This window comes from Dermacentor variabilis, chromosome 7 (genome assembly GCF_050947875.1).
Source record: "Dermacentor variabilis isolate Ectoservices chromosome 7, ASM5094787v1, whole genome shotgun sequence".
In the NCBI taxonomy this organism is placed as follows: Eukaryota; Metazoa; Arthropoda; class Arachnida; order Ixodida; family Ixodidae; genus Dermacentor; species Dermacentor variabilis.
The window spans coordinates 161963353-161990871 of record NC_134574.1 but is presented as its reverse complement, the minus strand read 5'-3'; the positions used below and the strand labels follow the sequence as shown (position 1 = coordinate 161990871).

General features: G+C 48.8%; 1 protein-coding gene across 2 annotated transcripts in view; it reads left to right on the top strand.

The window, feature by feature from the left end:
• The window catches only part of LOC142588355 (xaa-Arg dipeptidase-like), a 76599-nt gene that overhangs the window by 2924 nt on the left and 46156 nt on the right, over positions 1-27519 (top strand). Inside the window, exons 3-7 of one of the 2 annotated variants that reach the window (XM_075699987.1) lie at positions 543-865; positions 4082-4454; positions 13379-13638; positions 15608-15722; positions 16307-17192. In XM_075699987.1, the coding sequence (XP_075556102.1) occupies positions 543-865; positions 4082-4454; positions 13379-13638; positions 15608-15722; positions 16307-16711 (1476 nt within the window). In that variant the 3' untranslated portion in view covers positions 16712-17192. Of the gene's footprint in view, positions 1-542; positions 866-4081; positions 4455-13378; positions 13639-15607; positions 15723-16306; positions 17193-20476; positions 20749-22016; positions 22163-23502; positions 23653-26318; positions 26461-27519 lie in introns of those variants that run through there. The other variant, XM_075699988.1, reaches the window with a different exon arrangement.

Below are 27519 nucleotides of genomic sequence, written 5' to 3'. Positions count from 1 at the left end.
TCGACCTTTTTCTTTTTCAAAAATATTGCCAAATATGAGCTATCAACCTATATTTCTGACCAAGTATTCAAACGATATTCGGGAACAAAACCAACATAAGTACCAAGCTAACGGACTTCCTCCGATGCCACCGCCGTAAGACCAATCTGGAGATTATCGAGACTGACTTTAAGAAATGCAGCATATCAAACGCATTCGACGACACGGAGTACGACGTTCTTTGGAGTGCCGAGGATGCCTGTGAAGCAGCTGAAGAGGATGAGTTCATTGAAAATTCCGAGGAGGATCCACTGTCTAGCGAGATTTAGTAGCCGAGCTTATAGTAAATAGAGATTCTTTGTGTTCAAAGGTTTTCATTTTTCTAAAAAAAAGATAGGAGTCCGCCTGTATCAAATTAATTTCTTCTCTGTTTCTTTTTTTACTTCTTGGCGAATTCAATATATAGAGGGTTATTTAAATTCGGGGTCGACCTATATTCGAGCAAGTACGGTAGCGCTTGAATTCGCACGCAACAACAGTTCGAAGTTCCGTAACCATTACAGGGCCTCTACCCTCTCCCCAAAAGCAACATGCGGTGGCGATCATTCGCGGACCCCTGCCACAACGCTCCGCAGATGGCGCTACACTGGCAACAGTATGACTATGGAAAAGACCTGCCAGATGGGGCCGAGGGGTGCTGCAACCGGCCCTGCGTAATGGTAACCATGATGGTGATGGTGGCGTTCATCGCGATGGGCCTAGTCATATCCTCAGCAGGCTTGTACAAATTTCTCATCTCCGACACCACCTCCCCGCCGAAAGTCGCACCCTGGGCACTCCCAGAGTTCGGACCATGGACGGCGCCTGTAAACGCTGTCCTGCCCTGGTACGTCCACTGGAGCTTGTTTTGATGACCGCCTTCCCAGCAATTTTTTTTATTTAGTTAGTTACGTTACACCCACAGCGCTTCGTGGCATTATAGTGGGGGAAAAAGAGGAATCAATTTCAAATCATACAGGATGGTAACAAGCACAGGCAGCATCAATAACAAATCGTATACATAAAGCACCGGCAGAAAGCTTCTTCACAATCGATGAACATGGGTACATATACTCTAGTGCTTCAGCAAAATCTATACAGCAATAAAGGTGCAATAAACTCACTAGTATAACAGGAAAATGTAAATTAGTACTAAACAAAAGTTTACTGTGTACCAGCACCTATAAACACAAAAAACCACAAGGAAGAACCTAATAAATACAGTGGGGATCACAGGGCATGATTCATTGAGCACGAATGCTCAATTTAACCAATTTTCAGAAACAATTATGTTACAAGTGCAAAAACTATTTCATTAGACGGTGTAACGCCACAGACTTATCTAATCTATTCCATTCACGCATTGTTTTAGGGAAAAAAGACATGCGAAGTAATTCTGTTCTGCACGTGAATTCCAATTCCTTATACTCGTGGTCTACTCTGTGGGAGTGATAGTTAGGTACCTGCATGTAAATATGCCTGTCAATACCAACTTTTGTATGACAGATATTGTGAAAAAACTATTGTGAAGAACAGAACGCACGTATGTTTTACAAAGGAACTCTTTAGTTGGCATATTAAAGTTCTTCGCATTCCGGCAACGGAACCCTAGTGTCTGCCCTGCTATGCCTTCTAGATAATCAACAAGTCGCTGCCAGTTTAAAGTAGACGTAAAATAAACTCCTCAATATCTGTATTTGGTAACCTTAATTATATTGGCATTGTTAATCGTGTATGAAGTTTGAGAGCGTAACTTTTTACGAGGGAATTCCAAATAAACTGTCTTCTTTATGTTCAACTGCATGTGCCAACAGGCGCCTGAATCGCTGATTTTAGCCAAGTCTCTGAATAAAAAGTCTGTCCTGTGCAACACCAACTTCCCTGCACAAAACGCAACCGTCCGCAAACAGTCGTATGTGAGATTCCATACCTTCAGTTATGTCATTTATATATTTTAGGAATAAAATCGGTGCCAACGCCGAGCCTTGGGGGATGCCCGACGTTACCTGCGCTGAACAGCACCGGGCACCATTAACAATAACAAACTGCTGGCGCAATGTGAAGTAATCGGCGATCCATGAAATGAATCAAGAATTAATACCGTTGTGGGTCATTTCTTCAAGAAATAAGCAGTGTGGTAAAGTGTCAAACGCCTTTCTGAAATTAAAAAGAAAATGCGATGTATTGTTTTTTCTTTTGTCTAACGCGTACGCTTAGTCATGCGCAAGTTCGGTCAATTCTGGCGAATGCCTGGCAAAACGCATGTTGCCGTGGCGTAAATAATGAACACTTAGTAATGAGTTCAACTATACTAGCATATATAATACATGTTCAAGAATTTTGTATGCTACAAGTGAGGGATGTTTGGTAATTAAAAACATCGCTCCGTGGGCCAGATGTATGAAGTGGAATTACCACTGCTTCTTTGCAGTCTGAAGGAAAAGAGTGATTTGTCGAAAAGTACTTTTAAGTAATGTGTCACTGTTGGCGCGCAAAGCTTCGGAAACGCATCGGTCAAACCGTCAGGACCGCAACCATTTGACCTTTGCAGGTACACCTGAATGCCCCACGTGCTGATACTAATATTTTCTGTATTGTTAAGTCCTGGTCTAACTAGTCTAACTGGTGACTCGTCTAACTGGTGACGGTCGTCTCTGAGTGCGATCAATGGCGCAAAAGCAGTACTGAAATAGCGATTAAGACGCTGCTTTATCGATGTCGTCGTGGAATACGTCATCATCTAAAACAAGCGATGTGATAGACACGCTGTCTTTACCGTTTCTTTTAACATGTTTGCAAAACTCTGTTAGTTTATCTTTGAGACAGGGTTGCAAAAATTCAGTGTAACCATCTTTTGTTTTACGGGTGCATGTTCTGACTTCTTGATTTTTTAGTCGTCGTGAACGGGGCAGTGCCTGTGACATGTCCGTCTCTTTCATCGTGGACGTGTCGTTGTGCTGCACCGACTCGGCCAACAACATGTCTATCTCCCAGCAGCATGTCTATCTATTTGTTGTATAGAGCGTGTCAAGAAAAAACAGCAGACGTGAACTTTCCTGTCTTATTCTACTGCTGGTGAAATACTATATAAAATAAACACAGTGCATTTGCAACCGATCATATCAACACAAAACAATACATTCACGAGACAAATACGCAGATGTTAGACTCCCGTCCGTAATGTCTAGACGTTAAGTTTATTACACGACTCATTTGACCTTACCAATATAACGTACCTCAAGCTCAAATCATAACTAGTTTCGACAAATGCGGGCCAGTGATACCAAATTTCATCCCGCCCTCTGTTCCCACTCAGTGTCAAAGCTTTCAAAACACTTGTCTTAGCTAGCGGGAAAGCCGCTATCTTGGTTAGCGCAAGTTAGGCATGTGGGAATGTCTGCTTGCAGATGTTTGCGTGTAAACCACTGTGCGCGCTTTCTCAGTTTTCGTGCTCTTGTTTAACCACGACAGCGCCAACAAACAATATTTCCCAGATAGGGCCAAGATGCGCAGGCTTGTGGACATTGACTTAAAGGGACAAGGAGAAAGAGTTAATCACTTTATATTGATAAAGTATTCTTGAATACGTCTATTTTAATTGATTTTGCCTTAATCAGCTCATTATTGGAAGGAAAAATGACGGTCAACGTTTTGTATTTGAATTTCGCGACAGTATTTTCGGGTCAGTACATCACTGTGACGTCACGCATTCCACAATTTCTTTCCTTTCTTTTTGCATTTTGGTTGTTGTGGTTGTGTAAAGATTCTTGAAGCTTCCCAAGTTGAGCCTTTCGCTCTTTTAGAATACAGTGTAGCGTATTATTATGCCTTAGCAGAGGCGCCATAATCCGCTACGTCACGTCGGGCTGGTGCGAGAAGTTGAAGCCGGCGTCGCTGACCGTATTTCGCTGCTGCGTTTTTGCTGAAGTACCAAGCGTGATCTCGCGGTAAGAGTGACTTTTTTGGCTGCCGTAGCAGGGCACTATCCAAGCACAGCTGAAACCATTTGTTTTTCTCGTTGGTGTTCCTTCTAATAGCCGCCCTCGCAACCTACGCACCGCAGGTACCAGGTCGTGAACGCCAACGACACCCTGTACACGGACCCCCGGCATCGGTTCGCATGCGTCTTCCACGCCGACTCGGAGGGTGTCGTCGCCCGCTACGCTGGCGTCTGGTTCGGCCTGGCGCGCTTCCCGTTCGCCCTGTGCACCGCGGTGTTGTTCTGCTGCCCATCGCTGGCCGCCAACATGGAGCCCGGCACCGACTATCCAGAGGTTCTGGCGCAGGAATTTCTCAGACGCGTGCTGGAAAACCGGTTCCCGCGCCCTCTCCTTATGCTGGGCAATGGCTCTGGCTTAGACTCGCCGCAGTTTGTTGACTTGATCAGACTGGCGGAAGGCGGAGACCTGCCTCCTTCGATCGGGGCCTGGTACCAGGTAAGTACTTATATTGAACATTTTAAAAGATTATGCTCGCATGATATTTTAGACGGTAGCTTTCTCTTTGTTTATTATTGCGATAGCAGTTATTTGGACGCTCCAGGGGAATGTCTGCCGTCGTCGTCGTCGTCACCGTGGGCATCGCTGTAACGTTCCGTATAAGATGCAACGGTGATAACGTCATAGCCACGCGCCGTAAGCTGAATGTGCGAGTAAAAGCATGTTAGGGCGAGCCGACGATGGTGACTGAATCTAGCGCGCGCAAGAGAGGAAAGCCGGCAGGAAGCGCGCCGTCTTCCGTGGCACTCAAAGCACCGGTGGTAGGGGAGGGAGGATAGGAGGCGTTCTACTCCGGCGGCTGCTGCGTATGGCGTGGCCACACGCGGCCACGCGGGCCCTATCTTGAAAGCGATCTACAATGGGGACAGTGCTCCGACTGCTGATAGCCTCGTGTGCGCTGTGTTTTCGCAGCTTAGTACACGTCGAAGCGAGAGGCAGCACGAAGGTCAATTCGCTCGCTGCTGCTACCGTGGTTCCTCGCTCCAGCATTCTGACAGCGAGTTTCCGCGGTCTCGAGGGAGATGTGTTCATGTCTGCTCGGGCGCGCGTGACACCATCCTTGTTAATTTTGTTCGTAAGCGAATGTTTACAAGTTTAAACGGCCAATAAAACTACTATCCTTACTTCATTAGCTGTCTACTAATTTGCTATCGCAACCAATGATTCGCCTTGCGGGCGAAACTGCGGCTTTATTTTGTTGAATGATTGTCCTTTTCGAAACTTTAGAACAAATGCTTGCGATTAGCATCAGAGCGACTTACAAAGTGTACCGCAGTGTTCTATAGCAGCATCTCTACTAACTAGATTCGGTTTTGTTTTCCAGGGATGTGTGTGTCATTACTTCATTGTGAATAATGGGGTCGCGTAAGGGGCGGGACATCAGGACGCTCTGACCCTCACTCTTGCTTTCTAGGTCGTCTGCCGCGCTGCTACTTATTGCACGGCCTGATATGGCCATATAAAAGATCATAGAGCTTCAAAAACAAAGCTAGAGGGAACTCTGGCGCTAGTATTTACGGGAGCTACAAGCATGGTGCCTATTTGTTAGTACATATACCTACCGATACTTTGTATTTCGGGCTTGTAATGGCATCCTGACTTTGAAAACTGCCTCTTTTCAACAAAATATTGTATTATTAAAGCCACAATTCGAAGCGCCGTTTGTGGCTGTGCGCCAATTTTTACTGCCTTCCGCGTTAAGGAATACAAGATTGCTTCAAAATTTGGGCCCATAAATACAAATAAAGCATACCAAACAAAGTCCCAAGTATCTCTGAAGCCATAAGCACGAAGATCAGGCAAATCCATGTAGTAACCATTGTCCCCATTAAATGATGGTTGGCACCATGGAACTCTATAGAAACACCATAAAACCGAATAGAAGTGTCAGACATGAATTTCAACGAAATAGACCTGCTGCCCATCTTGCGGCATTCTATGGAACCGAGCTAGCTGCAGCGAGAGCACCTTCTGTGTCATGCATGACGTCGCGACACATACACCTCCAGGGAAACGAAACCGAAGCTGGTTTGTAGAAAAGCTTTTAGAGGAAATTATTTAGTCCTTTCTGAGGCTTACTGATATATGTTTGCAGGGTTTCATGTCCAGGACCTTCACTTAATGACAAAAATGTTGAATATTGCATGCCACTACTCAGTTAACGATTTGACATTACGTGTTGACTAGTGGGCATCGAGCGAGCAAGAACACGAATGGTAACGTGAGTGTTAAATCCATGCCCAGGATTACGTATGTATTGTCAATATAGAAGATGCATATAGCGAGAGGATAGGGGCACGGAGGGGGAGTCAGGAAGAACATCTGGACACCTACACAATATGTAATCAGCATACCGTAGGTTAGCCGTACGTCAACACGATGCGCAAACTAGCACCTCATTTTACAATAAATTGAGTTCAGCTGATGAAGAGAATGAAAACGCATCCAGTAACCTCCCAACTGACCTACAGTGTGTTTCGGATCGGACCGCTGGTACGATCTGTTGGGAACTCGGCGCTGACGCCCGTGGTTGTACCTGGGTCGCAAGCCCCAAGGGTAGCGTTGGCCTGGCGGCCTGGGGTACAACTGGAAGCATCCGAAGGTCCCGGCAAAGCATGAGTCGACTGGTAACAACGAAACAACTTGTTTATTTTAACATCGCAAAGAGTTGGCGGTCAGGTTTGACCGAAGTAGAGAGACGGGAGAGCACTTCACTCAACAGAAGAAATCGGAGCCCTCCCTTTGGCGTCCGGGGGCAGCTGTTTTTATACTCTCGCAGTTGAGGGCAAGAAGGAACCCCTCAAAAGACGAGCACGTGAATGTACAATGGGCTAATGGTGACGCACACTGTCGTAGCGATGCCGTAGCACCATGTCGAGCACGATCTCGTAGCACCCTGTCGTGGCGCTGCCGGTCGGACACAATGACTGTAATGAGAGGATGGTCCCTGCTTTGGCATCGCCTGTTTCGGGCACAATGACTGGAACGAGATCCCTGCTTTGGCATCGCCTGTTTCGGGCCCAATAACTGGAATGAGATCCCTGCTTTGGCATCGCCTGTTTCGGGCACAATGACTGGAATGCGAGGATGATCCCTAGGCGGTCGCATCGCCGCAGTCGCGCCTGGAAACACCTGGCGATGAGTGTTGCGGCGACGACGATCGGGCCAAAATGTCTGCCGCCCCGCCGCAGTCGCGCCGGCAAAAACACGTGTCGCAGGCGAAACGCAACAGACCGCCCCGCCGGGGGAAGGAGATCCCGATGGACAGGGGACTGCATCCGCTGTCCGGAGGGATGTCGCTCGATGATGCTCATAACCGAAGTCGGGCGTCCCTCGACGTTTCTTGAGCGCAGCGCACAGAGAAGGCCTCGTTCTCTCGTTCAGGTTCGCACGGGACACTGCAAAGTGACTTCGGGAGAGTTCACATTTTTGTTCTCGTTCCCGGCAAGCGTTAGAACTACGCTGAAACTCAACCGCTCAGTCAGCAAGCACGGCACAACCCTCACTAAGCCCTGCCAGGCTCTTTCCCCTTTTTATACCACTGCCTAGTTCCTTACAGTAGTCTAGCATCACTCAGAACGCGTCCACAAATTGAAAAATTGCACTAGAAAGCATATCATCACTTTGAAACACTAAACAAAAGCAATATGTTAAAAAAAAATCCTGCCTCAGGAAGAAAAACATCAGTAACAAACAATTTTGAGGCTGATTCCTACGTTAGGGGCTTCGACTTAAGCCATCGGCGTTACCGTTGAGACTCCCCTTTTTGTAACGCACCTCAAAGGAATATTGTTGTAAAGCGAGGCTCCAGCGCAGGAGGCGGCCATTTTTGGGAGAGATGGTCTGCAGCCATTGGAGAGGGCAGTGATCCGTCTCAATGATAAACCTCGAGCCGGCTAGATAGCATGACAATTTCTGAACGGCCCACACGAGACATGCACACTCTTTCTCGGTGGCGCTATACGCCTGCTCACGACTGGTCAGCTTACGACTAGCATACAGGACGGGGTGTTCTACTTCTCCATTTTCCCGTTCGCACAGTACAACGCCCATGCCTCGCTCACTAGCATCGCACTGAACAATGAACCCTTTTGTATAGTCTGGCGATCGTAGCACAGGCTGGCTTGTTAGGGCACTCTTTAGGGCGCTAAAAGCTCTTTCCTTGGTCTCGTCCCAGACGACTGTTTGAGGCTCTGTCTTTCTTAGAGCATCCGTCAGGGGAGCCGCGATATCAGAGTACCTAGGGATGTACCTCTGATAGTAGCCGGCGACACCTAAGAACGACCGAATATCGGTCTTGGTGCGCGGTTGCGGAAAGTCTCGCACAGCGGCCACTTTTATTTCAGAGGGGCGGCGACGACCCTGACCAATCACGTGACCGAGGTAGACAACCTCGGCCTGTGCTAACTGGCACTTAGGAGCCTTTACTGTCAAGCCCGCTTCGCGCAGGCGGGTTAGCACTGCCCGCAAGTGTGTCATATGCTCAGACCAGGATGCGGAGAATATCGCTACGTCGTCTAGATACGGTAAAGCGAATTCTTGCTGTCCCCGCAACACTTTATCCATGAGGCTTGAAAAACAGTATGGCGCGTTCTTCAAACCAAAACTCAACACTTTAGGACGGAATGTTCCCATTGGTGAAATGAACGCCGCATACCTACTAGCCTCTTCTGTAAGTGGAACCTGCCAATAACCCCTGACAAGATCTAGGGTGGAAATAAACTGAGCGCTACTAACTTTCTCAAGGCGCTCCTCGATGTTAGGGATCGGATAAATTTGATCCTTAGTGATGGAATTAAGCCTGCGGTAGTCGACGCAAGGACGAGGTTCCTTGCCCGGTACCTCAACTAAAATCAAAGGGGAGGTATAATCACTCTCACCTGCCTCAATAACACCGAGCTGTAGCATTTTCTTTACCTCAGCCTCCATAATATCGCTCTGGCGGGGTGACACCCGATACGCCTTGGATCGTACTGGCTCTGGGGAGGTAAGTTCTATATCATGAGTAAGTACAGAAGTCCTACCAGGCCTCTCAGAGAACAGACCTTGAAACTCTTGTAATAGCTGGTGTAGTTCGGTTTTCTGCTCAGGCGACAGCGGTGCTTTACTGATAAGGTCACCAATGACTTGACCGGTGTCTTCCCTGTTCGTCACTGAGCCTAGTCCCGGAAGCTCGACTGGAAGCTCTTCAGGAACGTTTATCATCATGCACACCACTGCTTCCCGTTGTCTATAAGGTTTGAGCAGATTACAGTGGTAAACTTGCTGTGCTTTCCGCTTTCCTGGCAGACTTACCACGTAGTTAACGTCCGACAGTTTCTGAACAATTCGTGCTGGGCCCTCCCACTGCACGTCTAGTTTGTTGTTTAGCGATGTGCGCAATATCATGACCTCATCGCCAACCTCAAAACGACGGGCCCTGGCTGTCCGATCATAATAAACCTTGGCCCTCTGCTGGGCCTTTGTCATTGCTTCACCTGACAACTCCTGTGCCCTTCTTAAGCGTTCGAGGAGCTTAATTACGTACTCCACCACGACTGGGTCGTCGCCCCTACCTTCCCACGATTCTCGAAGCATGCGAAGCGGAGATCGAAGCGAGCGACCGTACACCAGTTCAGCTGGCGAAAACCCCGTAGCTGCATGCGGCGCGGTCCGTAAAGCAAACATCACCCCAGGCAGACACAGCTCCCAGTCAGTTCGATGTTCAAAACACAACGCTCTCAACACGCGCTTCATGACGGAGTGGAGCTTCTCAACGGAATTCGACTGTGGGTGGTACACTGAGCTGTGTAACAGCTTTACCCCACACCTTTCGAGAAAAGTTGTCGTCAAAGCGCTAGTAAACACTGTGCCCTGATCTGATTGGATTTCCGCAGGAAAACCAACTCGCGCAAATATGGACAGTAGTGCATTGACTATCTCAACTGAGCTGAGTTCTTTAAGCGGCACTGCTTCAGGGAACTTTGTCGCTGGGCAGATCACAGTCAAAATGTGTCTGTACCCCGTGGCTGTTACCGGCAGAGGTCCCACAGTATCAATAACGAGCCGTCTAAAAGGCTCCGTAATGATAGGTACCAATTTCAACGGCGCCCTTGATTTGTCCCCTGGTTTGCCCACCCGCTGACAAGTGTCACATGTCCTCACGAAATGGTCTGCGTCCCGAAAACACCCTGGCCAATAGTACTCTTGCAAGAGACGGTCCTTAGTTTTCTTAACTCCTAGGTGTCCGGACCACGAACCCCCATGTGACAAGCGCAACAGATCCTGACGATAGCATTGAGGCACGACCAGCTGATCGAACTCCACTCCTCTTCGGTCTAGATACTTCCGGTACAGGACTCCACCCCTTTCCACAAAACGCGCAGTTTTCCTGGCGATACCTTCTTTGACATTGCAGCGCACGTTTTCCAGGCTGCCATCCTTTTTTTGCTCGGCTATCAAAGCCGACCGGCTGACTTTTAGCAACCTATCAAGTCCGTCTGACGTAGGCGCGATGAGCAAATCAGTAGATAGCTCTTCTAACTTTCCCGCATCGGGATTTTCCTCTCCGGTATCTGGTGCCTTTAACGTTACAGACTCAAGTTTATTCAGTTCGGGCGTGCTCTGAATATCAGCTTGCTGCGCCTCTGACCCTTTTTCGTTGTTTGATAACGTCGGCCCCGCAACTACCGCCTTTGCAGCGAGCTCCCGAACCTTCGATCTGGTTAAGGCCTGAACACTAGCTTCACCAAACAAAAGCCCCTTCTCGCGCAGGAGGTGATCGGACCTGTTTGAAAATAGGTACGGGTACTGGGGTGGCAGCATAGATGACACTGCCGCCTCTGTCTCAAGCGCTCCGAAAGGTCCTTCAATAAGCACTTTTGCTACCGGCAGACACACGCTATGAGCTTCCACGGCTTGCTTGATCCATGCGCACTCGCCCGTGAACATATGGGGTTCTACGTAAGACGGGTGAACTACATCCATCGTAGCTGCGGAATCGCGAAGCACTCGGCACTCTTTCCCGTTCACGAGGAGGTCTCGCATGTAAGGCTCGAGAAGCTTCATGTTCTCGTCAGTGCTGCTTATTGAAAAAAACACAACTTTTGGTGTTGTTTCCGGACACTGCGCCGAAAAGTGACCCGGCTTCTGGCACGTATAACAAACGCCCGCACGCCTCATCTCGAACCGCTTTCTGCGTTCGGCTTCGGCTGCCGCCGTCTCCTTAGGTTCGGTCGCACTGCTTCCACTCGCATCCGCACTACGCGTGTTCCCCTTTGCTCTCATGGGTGTGAACTTCGGCCTCTCAAACTTCGAGCCAAATTCACCCTTTTGACCGTCCTTAGCTCCGCGAGCCCGACGCGTCACAAACTCCTCGGCTAGCTCAGCGGCTTTAGCCACCGTACAAACGTCTGGCCTATCCAAGACCCAGTATCGCACGTTCTCCGGTAACCGACTATAAAACTGTTCTAGCCCGAAGCACTGCAGAACTTTATCGTGGTCACCAAACGCTTTCTCTTCTTTGAGCCACTCCTGCATGTTCGACATAAGCCTATACGCAAACTCTGTATATGACTCACTTCTGCCTTTCTCATTTTCCCGAAACTTCCGACGGAACGCCTCCGCAGACAGCCGGTACTTTTTTAGAAGACTCGATTTCACTGTGTCGAAATCCTCTGCCTCCTCTCTATCCAAGCGAGCGACTACGTCGGCCGCCTCGCCGGGTAACAAAGTGAGCAAGCGCTGTGGCCACGTTTCCCGAGAGAACCCCTGCTTCTCGCACGTTCGCTCAAAGTTAACCAGGAACAAACCAATGTCCTCTCCAAGCTTAAACGGCCGCATCAGGTCCGTCATTTTGAACAATACGCGTTCTCCTGCACCGTGTGCCTGACTTCCATTACGAGCGCGTTCCATCTCTACCTCGAGACGCTTCATTTCCAAAGCGTGTTCGCGCTCTTCTTTTTTCTCTTGTTGCTCTCGCTCTTTCTGTTCTTTACGTTCACGCTCTTCTTTTTCTTTCTGTTCTTTACGTTCACGCTCTTCTTTTTCTTTCTGTTCTTTACGTTCACGCTCTTCTTTTTCTTTTTGCTCTTTAAGTTCGCGCTCCTGTCTTTTTGACCTCTCCTCAATAGTCTCAAGGCATTCCGACAGCTCGTCATCCTCAGCCTCTAACTCAAGAATAGCCTTTAGCAGTTCAGGTTTTCTTAGTTTGTCTGAGACATCCAGACCCAACTCTCTTGCAAGCTCCAACAATTTCGGTTTGCGCAACGACTTCAAATCCATGGCTGCTCTGAATGCTGCTTTCTCTACTGCTTACTATTGTCTTGCCGCAAACTAACCCGGCAGCAACGACAACCACAATTACCAGCTCTGTTTCTAACACTAACAAAAGCCTGGCAAAGCTCAGAAGAAGAAAGTCCCGCACTCACCAAACCTCGCAGGCAGGAATTCCGCGCAGTCGTTCCGCTGCAGGCAACCAGTCGTCACACAGGGCTCGTTGCACTGCTCCCGGATCGTCGTTGAGCTGCTCAGCATACAGTCAACTGCATCTCTTCGCTGCTGGCCTCCGTTGTCGCGATCCCACCGCTGGCAGACAGTTGTTTCGGATCGGACCGCTGGTACGATCTGTTGGGAACTCGGCGCTGACGCCCGTGGTTGTACCTGGGTCGCAAGCCCCAAGGGTAGCGTTGGCCTGGCGGCCTGGGGTACAACTGGAAGCATCCGAAGGTCCCGGCAAAGCATGAGTCGACTGGTAACAACGAAACAACTTGTTTATTTTAACATCGCAAAGAGTTGGCGGTCAGGTTTGACCGAAGTAGAGAGACGGGAGAGCACTTCACTCAACAGAAGAAATCGGAGCCCTCCCTTTGGCGTCCGGGGGCAGCTGTTTTTATACTCTCGCAGTTGAGGGCAAGAAGGAACCCCTCAAAAGACGAGCACGTGAATGTACAATGGGCTAATGGTGACGCACACTGTCGTAGCGATGCCGTAGCACCATGTCGAGCACGATCTCGTAGCACCCTGTCGTGGCGCTGCCGGTCGGACACAATGACTGTAATGAGAGGATGGTCCCTGCTTTGGCATCGCCTGTTTCGGGCACAATGACTGGAACGAGATCCCTGCTTTGGCATCGCCTGTTTCGGGCCCAATAACTGGAATGAGATCCCTGCTTTGGCATCGCCTGTTTCGGGCACAATGACTGGAATGCGAGGATGATCCCTAGGCGGTCGCATCGCCGCAGTCGCGCCTGGAAACACCTGGCGATGAGTGTTGCGGCGACGACGATCGGGCCAAAATGTCTGCCGCCCCGCCGCAGTCGCGCCGGCAAAACCACGTGTCGCAGGCGAAACGCAACAAGTGGTTCTGCCTTCACTCCGTTGTAGGATCGGGCATTCGATGGCGTAGTTCTTCGTTGGCCCGACTCAGCGTTGACTCCGTCGACCTGGTCAAAGCTTCCTGGGGCGTTGATTCAGCTGCGCGCGCACTTATCAAGCGTTTGCCACCTGAGCCTCGCTGTTGCCATGGGCCAACACGTGGCCAGCGGGACACGCGTGCGCTTGCTGGCAGCGGCACTGGGTGCGGCCTCTGTGTACCTGCTGCCACCAGTACTCGAGCCCGCCGACTACTTTGGCCGCACCTTCAGGTCGGTGAGCACGCGTGGGAACGTACAGATGCAGTCAGTTATGTTGAGCACTGGAGTGATACACCGAAGAGCTGCTTGGCAGAACCTACCCCTCGCAGCGCCTCTATGTACACGTCGCTTGCGCAGTGCTGTTCAGCGTTCTGTTGCTCCACGCAATCTCGTTTAGGGGCTCCTGAAGGATCGAACGGCTGCCGCGACTTTCCCTTTTCGGTAGCAGTAAAAAAAAAGGCAGGGGGGGGGGGGAGAGAATTAGAAGACGCAGAAGAAATTGTGAATAATTTCACATGATTAGATGCCGTAGTTGAATTCGTACTTGGCTTCGAAAACATAACTGCGCGAAGAGAAAACCATGTCTCACTCGGTGTTTTTCGAGTGTTGCACCAACTGGACCGAATCCAACTCCTCCTACATACTTGCAGAAGATAAATGGCGCTGGGCGAAACATGTAGCACGGTAGGCAGCAATTGGTCATCGGCTCTGCAAATGTTACGGGTCACGCTTGCACATATGTATAGGCCTTGTACGCTACACACCTTGCGTGGTTTATTTCGAAGATTTGGCAGTCGGATGGAATGCAGTACTTTGAACAATTTCAGCAAGGCGGTTACTGGAGCCAAGTAGAGAGTCCGAAGAAAACCTAAAGGCTGCAAAATATAAACAGGCGCAACACATCGCTCTGCTGAAAGCAACCGTTCGCTCACATTCATAGGGTGTAGCATGTTTTCATTTCGCGTAGGTGGTTAACCTTTATGCCCATTCGGAAGTTGAAATAAATTGGAGGACGCTTAAACTTCGCCTTTAAGAGTTGAACGCGATAGCATTCAAAGATTCCTGACTGCTTCTCTCACTTCCCGGCAACTGGAGCGTATGTAACCGTAACATTTACCAAAAAACGCAGGTCGCGAACGCTGTGCGCGAAGGCCGGCTTTGTGGTAGAAACACGGCCTCTTACGTGGCCGCGATGCGGCGGAGGCGAGCACCAGCTGAAGGTATTGCAAGGAACCGGGCGCGCCGCTCCGTGGCCCCCGAGACATCCACGCGCCGGCGTGCGCAAATGGTGGATGCCGCGGTCGGTGTGTGAATTGTGGAAACGCTGGAAAAGGGGTTTCTTTGAGTTTTCGAGTAACAGAATTATGTTTTCTCGTATAGTCAAATTACATTCCGAGAGATATCATGTCTGTAGGTTGTGCGTATGTCGTAGTTTACTATTTTTCCATGTATTTTAGCTTGAGAAATTCAATTCGTTCAGTAAATTCCTTGCGTCACATGGACGGCCTGGGTAAGGGTCGTTCAAAAATCTTTCTGGCGGAACGACACCGACGCCGGATTTCTGCGACACGGGCTCCTTAACGCTATCGCATTAATAAATGGAGTAGCGGGAATCAGTTTTCCGAAATCCCCACCTTGTCGCCACCGGCACATAAACTTTACCGGAGGCCATGAAACTTTCCTTTTCGGATTGCAACACTTTTACAAATTTGCAAAAATGTATGCGGTTTTGTTAATATAAAGACACGTGTATTTGTATTCATTGTGATCGTCATATACTCAGGACCTTCAAAAATTTTAAAAATTGATAATGTGTTAAGTGTCAAATGGGCAGCACATCCAGGTGCTCCCTCTTGCGGTGTAACCGAGGACACCTGACAGCGGCAGTAGAGCGTTAAACGTGACGGCGCAATCCCACCGTGTCACGTGGCTTGCTCCACGTAGCTCCATAGTCCTAATGCGCTGCAATGTTACCCTTTGAATTCTCTTTCGTCGCATGCCGCTATTCACAAGCGGTGGACGTACAAGCGAAGCCTCAGTCCAGGTTCGATTCAAAAAGACAACTTGTCTTCCTCGTCGCAACAGCTGTTGCACAGGTGTCTGAGCTGTGTCATTTATTGCTCTGATAAAGAGAAGTCTTCCTTTTGGAACTGCTAATCATTCCACGTCTGCATCTTTCTGTGGCTGCCGTCGCATGCAGTTACTATGACAAATCGACCCTGCAAACGCTCTGGCGCCATGTCGGTGCGTTTCTCGGCCAAGAGGAGCAGGGCAGCATCTGCTACATGCTGCCCGCGGATGTACTGAGCTTCCGGGTAAGCGCCCGACACCCAAGTATAGGCGTACCGAAATTACAATGAATGTATGTTGTGACTGGGAACGCATGTTCTCACACTCAAATATAGGCTCTGTCGGAAAGTATTCCTTAGCCTGTATAGTTCGGTATTGCTGTACGGCTAAATTACTGCCAATAGACTGCACAACACAGGTGCACGAGGTGATGGTCACTGGCGTTCAGCTCTTCCTCTCACCTCGCCTCAACCATCGTTCCTTGTCACGCGACTAACTAACCGTCGCGCTCTACTAAAGCCCACCCGCTTGAAATGTACAGTGTCACTTTGTGTTCCGTAAAATAACCTGTACGGCGATTTATGAGTTTACGAGCGCAGTTATCATGCGAAGGCTAATGCGCTACATCTATACATTCTGACCCAGACGGGTAAAACGCTGCGGCTTAATTTGTCTGCACGAGATACATTGGTACAAGGAGTCGCAGCCATCGCGAGAGACATCATGCACGTCGACGAAAGCGCATGACACTAATTACGATTCGGTAAATATATGACGTGACTTCTGCCGCCTTCCAAACGCGGAGGCGCTCGTGTTTCGTTTGCATCAGGTGGCTCGAAGTTACGACAAGAACGCCTCGGACTCTGTGCTTCCAAGCGAGGAGGGCCTTGGCTTCGGTCCCGCCGGAAACGCGACGGGCTTGCCAGGACGCATGGCCTACTTCGAGGCGTGCCGCTTGGTCCGGGGCGGCTTCAGCGTGCTCGACCTCGAGTACGGCGTCGTGGCGTCTCGAGACGACGTCTGGCTGTCGTACACGACTCCACGGCAGATGGCGCGCTTCGCCGACGCCCTACGCGACAATCTGACGGCGTGGTGTCTCGGTCTGTGGAACCGCAGTGGGACGATTTCGCCGCTTCTGCGGCGGCCTTCAATACCCACTCGTCAGGGCTCTCTTTCGCCGCCGAAACGGCACACTGCCATAATTTTTGAAGCCCGCGCAACAAACGCGGTTTGAGCCGCGTTTGTTTGACACGGGGTATACGTGACCGGAGCCCGAATGCGGCACCGTAATTAAAGGAAGAAAGTCGTAACCACGACCCCAAGAAAACGATGGTTCTCATAACTTCAATTTCAATTTCGGCCGCTTTGATGCTAACATTGTACTTTGAACGCTGTTGGAACAATTAAAGAACACAGTCCTTGGACATTGCATTTCAACACAATTTCAGCCATGACTGACTTTGCGTGTTACTTTTGTTTGTCCAATAATGGTGACTTCTATGCATCTTCTGTGCACTAGTGCCTGAGCTTGTGACAATGTAAAGGCTAGCATCCAGTCAAACTACACGAGTATTTTACCGGGGAGTTGGCGGTTATCAACAAGAGTAATCAATCAATCAATCAATCACTCAGGAAATTCACAACAATGTACAGAAGTCTATGTTGTTGAAAGTCGTCAAAGAGTGCAACATGATCAGTTTCATTGGCCAAATAAAATTTACTTTTACTCGATAAGTACGCCCAGCATGGGGTTCCGCACATTTACAAGCTTGTAGAGTACGTTACGCGTGTGGAAAAACATGATTGCAGTCCTTCCTGCCCTTTTGCACGCTCGCAACAACGCATAGAATTTTACGTATATCAGTTTCCGCAAAACGAGTGAAGTTTCGAGCGCCCATGGCCCGTCGATATAAAACATGGCCCGTCTTTTTTTGCAAGACGCATGAAATAAAGTTTTTGTGTTGTTTGTGCTCGCGGCTACATACATATCCGGTGGGGTAGCCATGGTTTACGGAGAGTGCATAAGAAACAGGCTAATTGAGACGCGGCTTGCGCTATTCGGTTCGCGGAAGCAGCACCGTTGCTTTGAAGTCTACCCATCGCCTCTTGACCGCACCCCTGCCGAAACTTTCCGCGAACGGTCCAGATACTCCAATGAGTGTGAAAGTGTTTTCCTTCGGTGTCTGCGTCTTCCGAGGGGGTGAGACAAGAGGCCCATTGCGCAGCAAGGATTTGTGGCAATGACATTGGGAACTGCGGATTGTGTCACCCTGGAGGGCCGTTGTGTGCGCACTGCAGTACGCGCAGTGTCATTGCACGAACAGTGGGTGATGTGGGCACGAACAGTGAGAGGGTGATGTCGGTGAAGCTTTTTGAGTGCGTGCGGGGCCGTCGGAAGGAATTCGGTGGAGATTCGGCTAAGATTGAAAGAAGGCCGAAATTGTAACGTCATTGTAGCTCGTAATCCTTTGATGTCTGTGTAAACAGTTACCATTCTATCGCTTGCACATTCCGTCTTACCTAACAGTTAACCCTTTGAAATCAGCGTCACCGCCTTGCATATACTGTAATGTGACTTCGCGACATCCACAGTCCCTTCAAGTTTTCCTCACCAACACCGAGATGAATATCAACTCATGCCATTATAGAGCCTAATGGCATCAAGGCGCGAAAGTCAATATGTGCAATTATCTTATTTATGAAATTGCGAACAATTTTTACCAAGCTTTTTCATCTGATGCATTTATGTTATTTTTTATTCTTCTATTTCTTTGGCCCTATAGTGAAGCCAGTTTGATCAAGGCGTCCAACGTTTTTAACTTTTTCTTATTACCACTGAACTTGGTTTTTCGTACACAGTCAGGGGCGCGCACCCTCTTTCAATCAGCCGAAGACAACGCCGCTCGCGAGATCGCTCCAGAGCGCTCGGCAACGACCAGCCGAAAACTGTAGTGGATTCTGCAACCGTTTCGAACTGGCTCCACTTATTCCGGCGAGTGGCAGAGCTAGTTCTTGGTGCAGCTAATGCGTGCCTGGCAGGGACGTGGTGGTATAGCTTCACTTAATCACGGTTCCACCGGCAGTCGGTTCACAGTACACCACAGGGTTTCGAACCCGCCACCTCCAAAGAAAGAAGCGTTCATCGCGTCTGGCCCCGAAGCTGGTGACTGCGCATTAGCTTACGGAGATACATGTGCCGTTCGATGTGTCATTGGCATCATAGAAAACGACAGCGCATTGCAACAGCAGTAGTGGTCCCTCACCCTGGTTGCACAACAGCTAAGCTGCGCCTGTACAACGACTAGTGACCTGGGTCGGCCGAACTCAAATGGTAGACAAATGTGTAGGCACGCTACATTGAAGGGGGGCCACGTCACGACAGTTGAACAAGGCGACAATACATTTTAATGCGAAAACATTATATGGCTCATGACGCGGAAAACACGCGCTGGCGTCGCCGCACAATGATTCAAAGAGGCTACGAACCCTCGATCATTGGTGGAATTACAACCCACGACCTTTGGTGTTAAGGCGAAGTAAGACGATGGAAAGAGAATAGGCATCGCGCGGTGTTCGCAAGGGTTTCTGATTGAACCACGTAGGGATAAATAAGTGCCTCTTTAATTTTTTTTTATACACTCGTGACGTGACGCCACCCCTACGCATTGGCTGGGCCGTCGCGTGCTCAATGACGCGCGCACGATGCCGTACGTTTAATCGGCCAGGTGGCTGCCACGTGGCGTGTGTAAGGACGCACGCACTACAGGCACACCTTTAATCAACCAGAACCGTGGAGCTGCTGTGGCGTCGGAGTAGCGTGCTTGTCTCGATTACCAACCAGGTCGAAATTAACCAAATAAGATTTACTTCGTCTACAGGAACCCCCCAGAGAAATTGGACGTCACTCGGAGCACTTTTTCACATGTTTTTGCTCTTTGTGCCGTCAGCCGTGTTTGGTGCCATCATTCGATCACGCCACCGACGAGGACTGATTTTCGCGTAATGTGGCATTTAATGCTGTCTCCTTAATAGGTCGCCACAGGTACACAGGTGACCATAAATCTGACATGTGGAATAGCCGATTCCGACGCCCCCAGGCCACGGCAGTAGTCGAGAAAATGCACGGGCGTCTCGTCACGATTAGAAACAATTTTCTTGAAACGAAACCTGCGTCGGCACATCTGCGGTGTTGTGCTCTTGCCAATGCACTGCGCATGTGAGATGCTTTGTTACGCTTTGCTACGCAGACGCAAGCGAACTGTTCAGGCGCCTGGCAACCTTAAACGCAGTAAGCAAGATTGGAGATGAAGAAACCAATATTCAATTTTAAGAAAGCGCGAACGCTGTCGAGACACTTCTATACTTTTGTTACGCAGCTCGCTCAGGTGCCGCTGCATAGTAAAATGAACAATAACAATACAACTAGGAGCGCGGTGTATGAAATCTGATCTAGCCTTTTTTTTTTCCCAGGCTCGACCATATTTGGTTTTTTGGGTTCCTGAGCTGAGCAGAAACAGCATGAAAATTCAAGTCGTAAGAAAGCGACAGACAACTGCGCCACCTAACAACCGCATGTTTATTTTTTCAAGCAGCATATCTAGCGTAGTGATTTGCTAGAACAAAAAAGGCGGCACAGGAGCGCGCGTGAACGTAGCATCCAACAAAAGCAAGCCAGAGGACGTTCTCTACGAGCCTTTGCTCACAGTGTGTATGAGCCCCGGTTGAGATGAAAAAAAAATGAAAACAAACACTTTGTGACGTGTTTTTGTGCAAGGCAGACCACTGTATTGCTCAATACTTTATTTGGTTTTTAACAAGTTGCTTTAACATTTTCATTTATGTGTTGGCTATTCAAATACCACCTGGCTCCTAATCTCACTCCCCCCTCCCTCACCCCTGCAGTGGGTTTGTGCCATTGTTGAAAGAATCGCCATCATCGCCATTTGACTCGATCCTTTTCCTGTCAGCACTCTCGGCTTTTTTCGCATTCTGATTCCAGTCTCTAAAATATCATCGCTAATCGATCAACGCTCCTCGGCATGGCCAGCTCAGAGTTCTCACCGACTGTCCACAAAGCTATCGAAGAAAACGCCACCCAACTGTGGGAGCTGAGCAAGGCCATCTGGATGAATCCCGAGTTGGCGTACAAGGAGGTGAAGGCTCACGATCTCCTGACGCGCTTCCTTGAAGAGCGAGGATTTGATGTTCAGAGGAAGTACCTTCTGGACACGGCGTTTAGGGCAGAGGCTCTCGCGCCTGGTGGCAGCGACGGTAAGTTAGAGCGGCACTCTTACTGACGTGCGCAGCACGATAACGTTAAGCGAAAGTCTAAACGCTTTAGAAATTGGGAAAACGAAAATATGTTTCGGCTTGTAGTAGCAGCGCAGCATGAGCTCCGTTTCTTCGAGAACTGCACAGGCCATGGCTTGTTGATATGGCATTACTGAAAGTCTTATCTTCATAAATCAATTAGGCAGTGTAAAAGAAAAAAGGTAGCTGGCGCGTACTTGTACAGAGTGTTGGTTTGTATCGCTTGATGCAGAATTGTGCATCGTAAGAAAACTGCTTGTTTCTTTCTTTTTTCCTTTCTTTCCTTCCATTTTTCTCTTTGTTTTCTTTTGCATTGCTTGGCGGCAAGCAATGTGGTTAGAGTATATATATCAGAGTGATATGACAAAACGGTGGCAATTAGTCACCAGCACCCACTCGATGTCTCCGTCACAATATGCGACGCGCGCCTAATCAACTAATTCATCATTTTACATCTCGTTGTGAACGAGGCTCAGGTGTCGGAGCCAAAAGTTTAACCTTTCACTTCTTTTTGTCGCCCTTTGTCTTGATATTTCAGCGTTATCCATGGTGACCCGACGGGATCCCGTCATACTCTTGATAACATTTTGAGAGCGATCATCTTTTTCAGTATTTGTCGACACCAGTGTCGTGTCAATATTTCACCCCGAATTCACCAGTACGGTTGCTAGCAAGCGCACGTGCGTGCTGTCTGCTTTATGTCTCGTCGATATGCGCTTCTTTATTTATTACCTTAGGTACCTATAGTTTCGTTTGCCTGTGAAAACTGGCCAGCAATACTCGGATTGGGAACGGAGGCTAAATGCCATAGAAATGCCGTAGACCGTAGACGTAGAAAAATACCTGAGGTGGACGTTTTCACAAAGCGTCCCGCACTGCCTGCTAAAGAGGTGCAATATCAGTGACTACGATGGGCGCGGCGACTTTTCCTGTTTAGGTCTTTGTGCAAACAAGTCACACGCTCGTTCTTCGAACGAACGCATCAAAATATTTGCGTCTATCCGTAGGTTACTAGGGTTAGCGTGTGTTTATTGTTTTTCATGGTCTCATTTTGTTATTCCTTGTTTTTTTCTTACCCACTAATCTCATTTGGTGCCGCTTGTATTTTTTTTTAACTAAAGACATTTTAGCTCGTTGCCACCTGCGTTTACTCCGCTGCTTCATGCTCGGAAACGGAGGCATCTTATAGTCTATTTCTCTCGCTCCTTCACCGGGCCTCGTCATCTAAGGTCCCACAGTTTGCCTGATGGCCGAGTACGACGCCCTTCCGGACATCGGCCATGGCTGCGGCCACAACCTGATAGCAGAGGCGGCCGTGGGCGCTGCAGTGGCCGCCATGGAGGCTATGAAAAGGTTCGGCACCGTCCGGGGCAAGGTATATATAGGCTCTCTGGTAAAGGGAGATGGCCTGCGACGAAGTCGCAGTCGGTGTGTTTGCTTAGTAAACGCGCCAACGTAATGCGGTCTGCAATAACAGTTCAGTGCGTTCGCTAGCGCTGTTCACCTTTGCCGCTTTTGGATTAACCACGCTATATAGGGGTTCTGAATTTGACTGTCTGGCTTACATGCAACATAGCGTACAGCACATGCGACCAGACAGCTACGTCACGCGAACAGGACACCTGTGCTAGCCATCAGCTGATTTTTTTTATTCGGAGTCGTCCGCTATTAAAACTTACTACACAAAAAGCACAACGCTGAAAATTGCCCGGCCGGCCGTAAAGAAAACACATTAAAACCAACATATAGAGGGTGAGGGGAAAAATTGTATGAATGACGACTTCACTGATGTAAAGCTGTGTCAATTGACTGTCCTTGTCTAGTTTTGCAGCACTTGCGGCGTGAGTTGCCAACGAGCCTGCATTTCTAACGAGTGTCCAATGAGCCTGCATTCCCAACGCGACGGAGTGTCCAGCAAGAGGGACTGTCCAATATATATATAGCAAACACTCGACTCGGCGGTATCCCACCTTCGCCGAGATACCTCCTTTGTGAAAATGAAGTTTTCACCCATTCTTTCATTCGACTCGTGAGACATTTCGTTTTGCCTTGGACGCGACCCGTTCGACGTTCGGTCTCGTTCGACAATCATGTTCTGAATCGTTCTACGCCTGTTTAATTATAATTCCCTCCTCTGGGGGACCTCGGCCCCAGAATATTTTGTTTTCGCTTCGTTTACTTGCCGGCCAGTCGAGCGGCTTAAGTATGGCGCCGTGCTTTTGTGTCATCTGCCTCACATACTGTAAGACTGAATTCACCAACTAGTCAACGCGTATGTCCTGTTCGTGTCGCTTGCCCAGTCGTGCGCGCCGTTCACCACGTTCACTGTGGCGTACATCTACACTAAAGCGTACCCATTGTGATAAACTGTTCTGTTTGATCCTTGACAAAGTGACCGCTCAACGAGTCATGAAGCGAGAAATGATAGGTGTAACTTTAAGAGACACAAAGACAGCGGTGTGCATTAAGAAGCAGAAATGTAGTTGTACAGCACATGGGATGCATAGGGCAGATAACCAGTGGACTGAGATACAGATTATGGGTCAAGGGAATGGAAGCATAATCATGAAATGGTAGAGAAACAGAGTAGGCAAGGGGTAATTTGATATCGTAGGAGAGGCCTTCGTCCTACAAGGGACATAAGGATAACGGTGACGTTGATAACGATGACGACGATAGTGAAAACGACCCTGCGGAAATGCTTTCGCTTCCTAGCTGGTCGTGTTGGGAACGCCGGCCGAAGAAAGCGCCGGTGGGAAGGTGCTGCTGCTCGAGAAGGGAGCCTTCAAGGACGTCGACGCGGCCCTCATGGCGCACCCTGGTTGCCAGGATACGCTCAAGATGCGCGTCAACGCACGGCGTCAAGTGAGGATCAGCGTGTCTCGCATACCTAGTGGTGGCTGTTCGATTACGTGACCGATTACTCGACTCTACAGTTACAATTTCTTGTTGCGTTTAATGTGAAGTTGAAAAGTAAGGTTAGCCTGACTGATACACACATTGTCTGATTCGCCACATGATGACTAATGATTCAAATGAACAGTCGTATAAATATATGTTATTGATGATGGCGTTAGGATGGCGTTTCCTTACAAGCCACGGCCTCAAAAATGCTCCTACTGTGACAATAATTAACCTATTCGAATCAAGGCTGTAACATCTTAAATGCAAGTGCACTTCTCGTGACTGTTAGAAGAAAATGCTTAATTCGGGTCACCAATTTTTACTTGCAAAATTGCAAAAAAGAAACAATCAGCTTGTTTCAATTACGTATCAAGCTTGCATTTCTTCAAATCCGTGATGAACATAGATATCACAATACTGTCAACTGCATGAATTAGGACGTCCGAAAAAAAGAATGCCCGCAAGAACATCTCCGGGAGTTGTCTAAGTATGTGTAAGCATTTGTGCCGCTTGCACATTTCCACGCAGCCCGGTGTCATTATCAGTGTTACGACACTTGGTCTGACCAACATAAAAGACAGCGCTGCCGCGACACGAACTGCTGCGAACGGCGGCGAAATGTGAATCGATGACGCAATCAAACTACTGCAGGGGGAGGCGCCAGGTGCGCTGGCGATGTTCCTATTGTCATGTAGTAGTGACGGTGAAGAATACAGCGAAACTGTGATTAACGAAACTGGCGTTTTATTGGGCGAACTCGTGCCCTCAAAAGCAGGCTACACTCGAAGAACAACGATAGCGACGAACACACTCTGCGATCGTCGAAAATCTGATCAGCGGTTCAAGTGCGTCGGCTTTTATATACATCAAGTAAAACTCTTGCTTGGGCTAGTTGGTTCATGCTTGAAGTAGTAAAGGCAAGGCGCAGAAGACCAGGACTCAAGAAGAAGCGCCGGTCCTGTCGTTTGTGTTCTTCTTCTTGAGTCCTTGTCTTCTGCGCCTTGCCTTTACTACTTTATACATCAGTCATCGAACGTTCCAGAGTAATCGCTGGGACCCGCGTGACTTCCACAAAGTTCTACATTATTCGCGTCGCGCGCACATGCAATCAGATTACACAAGGTTCGGTCACAGACGGCGGATGGAACCATCGATAACATTCCAGAAACTTCCTATACATGCAGGCGCCTCCTGCGCTGTGCAATAACATTTGTTAGGCGGCGAAACGTGGTCACCCGATAAAGATGTACATTTGTCACTATTGTAAGCTGTTATCACTTTTTAGCGCCTTACGCATTCGCGTCAAAACTTCATCAATCGTGATCAACCGTACTCCGGCGGCGGCTGCGTATGGCCCGACAACGCGGACCGATGTTTTCGCCGCTTATTTCGCGTTGAAGCGAGGCGCGCGAGCCCGACCTTGAAAGCGACATGCGATGAGGACACAGCGCCCCGTGTGTCCATCGCTTCGTATGCTGTTTGTTCTCGGCACTCAGTTCGTGTTGAAACGAGAGGCAGCACGAAGGTGAATTCGCTCGCTGCTTTGGGCCCTATATATTGAAGTCGATCGTCTTGGGAGACGGACGGACGGGTTTACGCGTTGGGTAGGCGTAGAAATGCTTATGCATTTGAAAGAAATTTGGCAGATGGTGTACAGTTACGAGACGAATCCCAGTAACTTTTAAGGCTTTTGCAACGCTCTCGTAAGCCATATGAAGCCATGTTCACGTTCACTGTAAACCAATGGATCATAGTCGTCGCAGTAGACGCTCCAATAGGGCCATATCACGTGATTTTAATGTCAGTGTCTTGTGTTACCTGTTTTTGGAGCCAAGATACGTCGTCCATAACGTGCTGCTTCAAATTTATTGTCACCAATTTACAGCAGTTTCTGTAAATATTTTAGACATAATTAGTAATTAGTAGACATAAGGCAATTTAGACATAAGGCAATTAGTAGCGATTGCGCGGGTTCGCGATGTCTTCTGTACTTCGAAGAGCATAAATTGCTCTGAAATTTACGACAATAACATTTGTGTAGTGTAATAAACAAAGCCACAAGAACGTCTGAATACAAGCACGAAGACAAAACCATATCCTTCCCATCATTCCCATGGTGGGTCAACGACTAAAGCGCCAGAGTTCGCTCTGGTATATTATAGGAAACTCCATGTCTGCGATCGCTTCCATAGGAATGCGTTGCGCCGCATTTATTAACCGGTTTTTCGTATGTTACTTAGTTTTATAGTTGATAACGCGTTTTTTTATTTAGTAGTATGGTGTCTTTCATAAACATTAGTGCAGTTCGGGTGGCGATTCTTAAGACACTTGTTTTGTTGAAATTAAATGATGCGGCTACTGCTCTAGATGTATGTGCCTCTTTCATGTTTCCATGTATAACGTACGACCTACGCTTAATGCGCACTTCCTGTACCATTGGCTAAAGGGCATCATCACGTGCTATGTTGTATGCAATTTCGCACGGTATTTCAAACGAAACGGGAGCCGCGGCCGCATCAGACTGGCAACCCATCAGTCCCTGCTTCTTCGTTTCGGAGAAGCAAGATAAACTTCGCTTCACTCCAGATGCATATTTCCAACGCGACTCTCTCTGTCTCTCTTCTCAGGTGAACGTCCGGTACGAAGGTAAGGCAGCGCACGCCGCCCACTCGCCGTGGAAAGGCGTGAACGCCCAGGACGCGGCGGTCGCCGCCTACATAAACCTGGCCCTGATGCGTCAGCACACCAACCCAGCCGCCAGGGTTCTTGGTGAGCGCTGGACTACCGGAGCGGGGTGCATTACGGCGACGAACGCTCCAAAGCGATTCAGTGGCTATGAGATACTCTATAGTGTGTCGCAAGCTTAATAATGACGCAGACAGTGAAGCCAGAGAAGTCGTAACCTCCAACGGTGCATGTTTGCTTCTATGCGCGGCCACGTGCTTACCGGATCACGCTAACGGCACCCCCGAATAGACCTTTTAAAGCTGTGTTACGAGCAAGGATATGGTAGCGATAATCTGCCTTCTTTGCCATCACTGGAGCCCGCTTATGCAAGCGATAACGCGCTTTTACGTTAATTATACATATAGGCTGCCCCACCTAACGTTTGCCAAACTGTTCAAAGTAAAAGAAAAATTAGGTAACACACTGCGCAAGATGTAATTTCCAGATCTACGGTGTTCGATAATCAGACCCCTGATAACCAAACACTATAGGTCATAAAATTGTATCTTTCACGGTGTTTTACAGCGAAGCTGTATATGACTAGGACCCCGCGATTTCTTCGTCTCCGCACCCAAACGTGCAACCAATCAGCGGGAGGTGGGAGTCACGTGCGTCGCTGGGTTCCTAGCAGGACCACTAGATGACGCTCGCCTCCGAGCATCCGCGGCTGCGGCGGCACCGGCCGCGCGGGGGATAGAAAAGAAGAACCAGAAAGCTCGACATCGCGCATAGCGATCACCGCGTGCGTTTTCCTGTAAAAATTACGGCTGCATAAGCTGCAGCTTCCAGTATGTGGCAACTGTAGCACACGAAACAAAGAGTGATGTAACTACACTTTCATATGCAAAAGAAGAACCCGCCTAGCAACTGATTTCATTTTTGTTCTGATAGCGCTATGGAAATGCCACGCAAAGTTAGGAATCCCCAAGAGCAGCATGAACAAGATTAGCGGTGACGGGAACAGCCATGTCAATATTCACAACGGCGTCGTGCTTAGGCTCGGCAGGACAAAGTTGAAGGCTACGTCACGTTGGACTATCGGATAAGGTGGTGCCACACCTTCGCTGGCCAATGACCTTCACAGCGGAGATTGGAGCGCAA